Source organism: Mastomys coucha, unplaced genomic scaffold (assembly GCF_008632895.1).
Source record: "Mastomys coucha isolate ucsf_1 unplaced genomic scaffold, UCSF_Mcou_1 pScaffold3, whole genome shotgun sequence".
Taxonomy (NCBI): Eukaryota; Metazoa; Chordata; class Mammalia; order Rodentia; family Muridae; genus Mastomys; species Mastomys coucha.
In genome coordinates this window covers 44,545,911-44,554,796 of record NW_022196909.1, presented here as the reverse complement: position 1 = coordinate 44,554,796, position 8,886 = coordinate 44,545,911, and the positions used below count along the sequence as shown (strand labels likewise).

The 8,886-nt window shown below is 46.0% G+C and overlaps 1 protein-coding gene across 5 annotated transcripts in view; it reads left to right on the top strand.

Moving 5' to 3' along the window:
- The window catches only part of Dnah8 (dynein axonemal heavy chain 8), a 253,949-nt gene that overhangs the window by 215,486 nt on the left and 29,577 nt on the right, over positions 1-8,886 (top strand). For all 5 annotated transcript variants that reach the window (XM_031346761.1, XM_031346760.1, XM_031346759.1 and 2 more), the window contains one exon: positions 1,151-1,311. In XM_031346761.1, coding sequence (XP_031202621.1) covers positions 1,151-1,311 — 161 coding nt within the window. The remainder of the gene's footprint in view (positions 1-1,150; positions 1,312-8,886) is intronic.

Genomic DNA, 8,886 nt, shown 5'->3' with positions numbered 1-8,886 from the left:
AAAAAAAAAAAAAAACCAGGACATGGCATTTCAGAATAATGGCTGGATCTAAAAAGAGCCGCAGATGGCGATGGAGGGATGCTGCCAGGAACAGTGGGGAACTGAATGGGCAAGGCGAGGTCCTGTATCCTTTGCTCTAGCCTTGCTTCTATTGCCAGTCCTGTCAACCTCCCTCCCTACTAGGAAAAGCACCCATTAGATACTGAAGTTGTTGCCTCAAACCAGCCCAGGCATTCAATGACTTTCTCCCACCTTTTCAAAAGAAGTCTGTTAGCACCAGCTGTATATTTGTTCTCTCAACGCTTTTGTTACAGATAAAGTTTTTTTTTTTGTTACAGATAATCAATTCCTATGGGAAAAGGAGTCTTCAGGCTAACAGCAGTGGGGGTTGGGCAGTGGATTCATTCGCTTCCCGTGGCTAGGGACTGAACTTAATTAACAAAGGAAGCCCTGGGTGGGAGGACAGGTGCGGTGGAGTTTCTGTGGCAGCGTTGTTGGTGCTTAAGTACCTGTGAGTGAAACTGTGTAGATGCAACCCCTAGGAAGAGCCTTGCCCAGGGAGATGTGGGGTTGTGAGGATGCTCAGTAGCCCTCATGCCTGCAAGTGGACCCAAAGTGACCTGATCTGAACTCATTGTGTAGTTCAGTATGATCTTGACTCCTCTGCCCCTCCTGCCTCTACCTCCCAAGTTGCTGGGATTATGGGAAAATACAGCCACAGCTGGTATAAGCAATCCAGACAGAACCCAGGGCCCTACCAGTGGTATGCAAGAACTCTACCAAATGAGCCACATCACATTCCCCAACTCCCTCCACCACTTTGTCAGGGCCGAGGATTGAACTCAGGGTTTCCAGCATGCCAAGCAAGTGCCCAGCCGCTGAGCCCACATCTACCCCTGCTACACCCTCCACACTATGGCTGGATCTAATCTTGGGTGCCAACCAGAGCCCTGCCTAATTATTTCTGGACGGCCTCTCTTGTGTGGATTATCTTCTTCTTATATGTGATAATTATTCTGTTGAAAAGTTTTGTTAAGATGCTTTCAGAGCCAACGGTAAAGAAAGAAACCCTATTAAAATGGAAATAAGCCCCCCCTTTCTAATCTTGGTTCTTTTCATCAATTTTCTTTTATTTTCTCTCCCCACACAGGTCTGGTTCAGTGAGAAGATGTTTGAGCCCTCGTTCTGTTTTTACACCGGCTATAAAATCCCCGTGTGCAAAACCCTGGACCAGTATTTTGAGTTCATCCAGTCCCTGCCATCCCTAGATAACCCGGAAGTCTTTGGGCTCCACCCTAATGCTGACATCACGTAAGTTCTTAGCGTCTCTTCTTTCTTTCTTTCCTTTTTTTTTTTTAACTCGAAGGTGTCATTTGTAACTCAAGCCTGGCAAAGACTATGCATTTCATTTTCTCCCCTAATCTCTCTCCTTTCCTTTCTTTTTATTTTGCTGTGAAAAATAGCATTCCTTCCTGTCTCCCAATTACAACTCCGTGACACCTCAGCCTGCCCTCCACTCACTAAATCCCCAGGGCCTGGCATTTATGACAACACGTAGGCTGTAATTTATGCCTTGATTACTTCTCTGTCCTGTTATAAAACCGGTTATGTTGTTATATTAATCGATGCTCTCCATTGATAGTCATCTCCGTGGCTCCTCATCTCTGTCTCCAAATATCCATTAAAAACACGACCCTTGGGGACAGAGAGATGACTCAGTGGTTAAGAGCTTGCGCTGCTCTTGTAGAGGACCCAAGTTCAGTTCCCAGCACCCATGCCTGGTGGCTCACAACCACCTTTAACTGCAGCTGCAGAGGATCTGACACCCTCTTCTGGCCTCTTAGGGCAGGTGCACTCATGTGCACATACCCACCCATGTGCACACATAATTACAACCATCTAAATATCTATTGTAACGTGTGATAGGTCATATACCATAAGCAGGGTCTGAAGGGGCAGAGCACATACAGTTAGAGTGTCTCAATATGGATCATCTCCTTGTGCTTGCTTATCTACCACATTAAAGCCATGAGCCCCTCAGCCCCATGTAAGGTCCCCAATCCCCCACAAAGGCACAGAAACACCCACCAATCCTTAGCCCCTCCTCTAGCCGACCTCCAGATGAAGTTGTCTTTGGAGAACCCTCTACCAAAAAGGATCACCCAGTTCCATCTGTTACAGCTGAGCCACTCGCTCCATGGCAAAGTGTCTCCTCTTGCCATCCATTCCTGTCTAGGAGGAGGGACACTCTGCCTCTCTAATCTGGATGGCACTTTTCACTTGGAGAGCCACTGTCCCAAGCCTTGATTGGTTTAGTGCTCCTTACAGACCCTGACTTCACTGTTGCCTCCGGCCCCTGCTTCAAGAGACTCTGTTCAGTGAGTTGAATCAATGCATGCTTAGGAGGTGAAACAATAATAATTAAAAAAAAAAAAAAAAAGCTGTGCTGGAGACCAGCTGGAGAACAAACAGCGAGAGAAGGGGCAGGAGGAAGTGGTTTTGCTTGAGCTAAGGCTGTTGAAATGTGGGTTAGATTCCATAGTTCCTCTGCTCAGAATCCCCCACCCCCCCAACCCCCAGGTCCTTGCCTCACCTTGGGTCAAGGTCAAAGGTATCCTACATACACTGTCCTCTCCCCTCATCTCCCTCCCTCCAGCTCTCCATAGCTTCCTATTACTTAGACCACAGGGCGACACGTTTGTACTTCCTGGAACATAGCCCCACCCTGAAGTATCGCTATGGTTCATCTTTTACCTCTTCTGGCCCTTGCTTAGGGGGGTCACTAACCCTAAGTACAGATGTTGATCTCTTTTCAGGCCTTACCTCAGACCCTAACCCTCTGACTTACTTTTTCTTGTGTCTGCCACAGACACACTCTGTTTTTATGATTTCCTCGCTTTTATTGATCAGCCGCCGGTTAAAATGTAAATGCCATTGCACCCAGAGCCAGTGTCCGTTCTCATGCTATACCTTAGTGCCCTGAAAACTTTGGTGGGCTGAGTCAGCAATGCCAAGTCCTGCTAGACTCTAATGAGTCTGACCAGTGGGGCCAAGCCATAGAATGTGATGGTTTCTCATGGGTGGGAAGAAAAGCTGTGGACAGAACTCCGTGCAGTTATTAATTACATAATAAAAGATATTGCTGTGTGGCTAGAGAGGCACTTCTGATAAATACCTTCCTAGCATGCACGGATTTCTGGGTTCAATCCCCAGTATTGGGAAAATGATTTTTTTAGGGAGGGCTTCATTCATTTCTGGCTGAGCTTGAACTTGCTCTGTAGGCTCACCAATAACCAGGTCCTTTTTACCTCCATTTCCCAAGGGTTGGGATCACAGTCACGTGCCACCACGTTCCAGCCAATGATGGACTGTGTTCTGGGTTCGTAAGACCTTTCCTCCCTTAAGTGGCCTCTGGTCAGGGTGTGTGTTTCACCATAGCAACAGAAAGGAACCCCGTGAAGATGCTCTGTCTTATTTTGAGTAAGCTTTTCTATACCTAAATGTTATTGATGTATACTTGTCCACTCTTTTCCAGTAGCAATTTGAGTCCTTTTTTAAGGTTTAATTATATATATATATGTATATATTACATATATACATATATGTAATGTATATATATACATATATAATGTACACACATACATGTACACCCCCCCACACTCACACAACTCCCATATTTTATATGCAATCTATGTTGCAGATATTGTGTCCTATTTCCTCATTTGGCTTTGCCTCTGCTTTTGAAGGTAGAAGTAAGTGTCTCTCGTCATTTGGTCTCTCTCCAAAAGGAATGTCCTGGCTCCTTCAAAATAATCTTTCAAGCATCTGTAGCCAGCCAGGCTGCTACCATGAGTCACTGCACCCGAGAGAAACCACGGGGGGTGGGGGGGGACACTGACATCGACACAGGTGCATACCAAACAAGTCTTTAACGAGACCCAGCTCAACACCTTCTCAGTCACTGATGGCAAAAGCACACAGCGGCGAAGCACCAGATTAATTTTTATGTGAATTCTTTCACGTAACTCAAGTCCCCGAATGGACCCGTGACCCCCTTGGTCCCCTACTGTTACCTCTTCCCTTCCTTGGTGGTTTTCGGGGCACTTAGAACACAATGGAATCTATCTGCCACGTCTCCAACCCTCTCTAGAGCAGGCTCCTGTAGAGCAACCCTATCTAGAGTCTCTTAAAACATGTTAGAGACCCAGACCTGGTGGGTCAAGCCAGGGATGTGTGGATGCTGGCCTAAATCAGAGATGGTGATGGGTGGGGCAAAGTGACAGGCCACGTTATAAACGAGATCTGACAGGATCCATTGAGCATATTGCCAAGGCCTAGAACTTTCTCCTATAGCTTTAGGTCCATCCATTGCTGCTCGTGGGTGGCAGAGAGGGTGCAGGAAGCCACCTGGCAGGCTCTCTGTAGGAAGCCTAAGCTGGCACCTTCCAAAAACTTGTGCCAAGAGCTTTAATATTTTCTTGCACTCGGAGAGAACTGGTAGAGAGCCCTGGATCTCTCCCACTGATGAGCAGCTCTCTCCTCTGGGGATGCCTGTCTACAAAGCCCCTGGGGGCTAGTTCACTTAGCTCCTCTGATCTGGCTGAGTTCCCATCTTCCCATTCAGTTTCTGCTTGAGGTTCCCCCCATGCTGAGTCTCCTCTCTCTTGCTTGCTTGCTTGCCTGAGCTTAGTACTCTGTTTCCAGTTCCTGCTACACCAGGGAATGGGTCGGCTGTATCCTGCAGCTGTGTTTGGAAAGTTCTCGGTCACTAGGTGAGCTTTGTTTTGGGGTTTAGTTCTTCTTTCCCCCTGGGCCCTGAAGTATCTGATGACCAGAATCCTAGCCCCAAATGACCCTGCTTTAAAAACCATTATGTTTCTTCTCCAGAGGCTCCTGCCTCTCGCTCCCCTGTTGTTCCCTAGTGGCCACCAGGAGGCAGTAAGAAATAAGGGACACATTTTCCAGTGACAACCTACCCGCCTCACCCCCCCACCCCCCGACCCCAGCAAGTCTCAGTTCTTCAAGGGCTGTGTAAAAATGTTGTAATCCAATGCGTCCCTGCCTTATCTGACCTGGGAGGTTGGGGCAACATAGAACTCAAGAATCCAAGCGCTCACGAGGGAAACATAGAGCCCCATGGGGGGTTAGGGGGAGGTATTGAGGCAACAGTTGAAGCCACAAGACAAGGACTCTACAAAGCAGTGGCTTAGTCGGTGTGGATGTTCCCAGTCAGAGGAATCACTACGCCATTCAACAGCCATCTTGCTCCTACGTAGTCCCATGGGTGTCATGGGCCGTGGTGAAGAATTGCCCCCTGTTTATGAGGACCTGCCTTCTGAAGTTCACATCCATAAATCTCCAAGGAGGAGAAATCTGTAGAAGGGAATCACAGGCCTTCTTCCACTTTGGTCTTTGTTTCAAAATGCAGAGCCTCTGAAGGTGGTGGTGGAGGGAGATCACGCCGAATTAAATGCTTTAAAATAAGTAAAATCTCTCCCACGAGGTCGGCTATCTCAGTGACAGAGGCTATAAAAATGTACAGTGTATTCACATTTTATTATCTAGATTTATAAGGTACCAAAGACTCTGCAAATTTCTCTATCTTGGTGTCAAAAGCAGTTATTTATTTTGTCTCTTTTTCTCATTAGCGGGTTATGCATATTTTTCTACCTTCTGAAATTTATCAAATGCCTCGTTACCGCATTTCCACTTATTCCTAGGCAGAGCAAACATAAACACGTTCCTCTTGGAATTAACTGGCAATTTTTGAGTTTTAGATATCTTAAAAAAAAAAAAAAAACTATGCTCATTGATATTTCATGTGCTGATCTGGAAATAACTGTGCACTGATCCCTCATTAGGTAGTTGATTGTTTACTTTATAGTCAGTGCTATCTTTGAATTGTTTTGCATTTTTTTGCAATTTGTGACTCCCAGCTCCCCGAACCTGCCCAGCTACGGCGGCCAAATAGCATCCCCTCTCACCTTCATCCCGAGGGGAAATCTCCAAGAAGTAACTGAGGACTAAATCCAGTGGATTATGAGTCTTCATGCTTCATCTCGAAGCATCTATGGAGGTTGTTCTCCTGGAAAGCCCTTGGGATCTTGAGGCATATAGAGGCATTTGCAATTATCCCTCAGAGCCCGCCAACTAGGCACTTGCCTTTTGCATCTTTGCAAGCATAAAACCACATCGTAGAAAAAGGAGATACAAGTTGTACATTGGGAATGCCAGGGAAGGGCTTTCCGTGTCTAATAAGACGGGTGATGGAGAAACCCGGGGGGGCTCGTCTTGCTGTCACTCAAAGCGGGTCAACTCTTCAGGGTTCCCCACTAATACCCGAGTTTTGAAGGGTCTCCTTAGATAGCCTCATAAAAGAATAAAATCACCCACCATGAAAGTGATTTTTTTAGGGGAGATGGAGCAGAGGCAGCTGCTGCGTCTGCATCAGGATCCTTGCCCAGGGGCACCTGTGAACTTGACCATTGACGGTATGCACGCACAGCTAGCTCCCAGCTCTCTGATAGTGTGTAGAGCCGGCTTCCAGAGGGGATGCAAGACTGGAGGCGAGCTGGGCAAGCTCCCATAAGCCTTCAGACACAGGTCATTCTATATTTCACTGGTCGATGGTCCGGGCAGGTCAGAATGACCTTCTTAGCATGGAAATTTACCGTGGTTTTCTGTCTTTGGCATTAGAGGACCTGTGTTGATGATATAATTACAAACCAGCTTCCTTTGTCATGAAATTCGACTCTCTGGCTCCCCTGTGTTTTAGAGGGATGATATGTAAAGATGTTTGCAATTCATTCCTTGAATTTTAAAGTGAGGCACCATCCAAGTTTTTTGAAAGCCATGGAAAATACGAGAAAGGTACAAGGGACTCTGAGGGGGGAGGAAAAAACCCTATGAAAAGAGGCCATAAAACACAGAGATTTAAATGACTAACAGTTAAAGAACCAAGGATCTGTATTTACGTTTCTGCATGTGTGCGCGGACAGACGCGCAGTCATGTGTATTCACTTCTCCCTTTTGGCGGAGAAATGTCAGGAAGTGGGAAAACTTGTAATAATAATGCTCTAAATATTTACCACAAGGAGGGACAGGCAATTAAATTTTCATGCCCTTTAAATATTGGAGAATCGTTCTCCTTTGTATTTGAAGTTTAATAAGATTCCAACCAACTTGGCTTTGGTTCAACAAACAAATATTTATTGAGAACTCACTGTCTGGGCAGGTCGGGAACATAAAGATGAGGAGGACACGGTTCTCTTCCTCCAGCTCCTTGTCTATTAGGGAAATGGATAGATGGTAAATACGTAAGACAATCGGATAAACTCTAAAATCAGGTTACGTATACAATGCCATGGTGCATACAGGCCCCATACAGGCAAAAAAGAAATGCAAACCCCAATAAATCCCAATTTCTGGATCAAAGACAGCCGATGACAGAGGCCGTTTTCCAGTTATGCCCTAGAAGATGTACCACTGTCTGCTTAGGGGCGGGGCGCGGGTGGAGGTGGCTTCCTCATGGGACTACAAGGAAGAACACAGTGGGCAGTAAGGACCAAGGCACGGTGGCCGGAGCAGCCAGAGAGGCCTGTAAAAAAATGTGTGGGATTATAGAATGTACAGCTAGCTCATCCAGAGTGTGGGGAACGGTGCCCACAGAAGGGGTGTATGGCAAAGGCAGGGGTGTGGCTTCTGAGGGGTTGGGGTATAAGGATTCTAGGTTGGCAAGAGTGAAGACTTGGATGTTGCTGAAGGACATGGGCTAAGGAACAATTCAGGAGAGTGTTCGGTGTAAGACTCGGAGGGCTCGAGGAGTGTGGGGCAAACGTGCGTACGGGGGTGTTCAGGAGAAAGCTGGGGGTTTAGACCCGGCTTGTCATGTCCTTTGTACTGCTTTGTCAGATGCCAGCCATGCTGGCCTCTCCGTTTCTCTAACAGTGATTCATCCACATCTTCTGTCTTCACTGCAGCTAACCCCAGAGGGAGGTCAAGGGCTCCTGTGAATCACACCCAGATCTACTGCTCTGAAACCTGGGCATCATCACTCATGGCCATTAGACCATGATTCACTTCCTTCATGTTGTCTCGTTAGCTATTCAGATAGACTTTGCCCCCTCTGAATTATTTTGTATTTTTGTTAGATTTTTATATGACTTTTAAACCTGGAATATGATGTGTACCATTGTTACATGCCAAGATAGATCAACGTGTGCACATGCACACACACACACACACACACACACACACACACACACACACTTGCAGATGCCTTCTGCACTACTTTATTAAGATGCTCCATTCCCACTTCATATATTCAGTTTCATGTGTGTGTGTATGTGTGTGTTTGTATGTGTATATGTGTGTGTGTTTGTATGTGTGTGTATGTGTGTATATGTGTGTGTGTTTGTATGTGTATATGTGTGTGTATGTGTGTGTATGTGTGTGTATGTGTGTATATGTGTGTGTATGTGTGTGTATGTGTGTGTATGTGTATATGTGTTTGTATGTGTGTATGTATGTGTGTATGTGTGTATATGTGTGTGTATGTGTGTGTGTATGTGTGTGTATGTGTGTGTGTATGTGTGTGTATGTGTGTGTGTATGTGTGTATATGTGTATGTGTTTGTATGTGTATATGTGTGTGTGTATGTGTGTATGTGTGTGTGTTCCTTTCCACCCCTCTTTCCACCTTTAAAACAAATGTATTTCAATGCAATCTAAAACCTCCAAATATCTAAGTGGGGATTGCTCGCACCAAAAAAAGCAATTTTACGTAATAGATTTTTTCATTTATTAAAAATCAGCTTTGGAGCCGGGCGGTGGTGGCGCATGCCTTTAATCTCAGCACTTGGGAGGCAGAGGCAGGTGGATTTCTGAG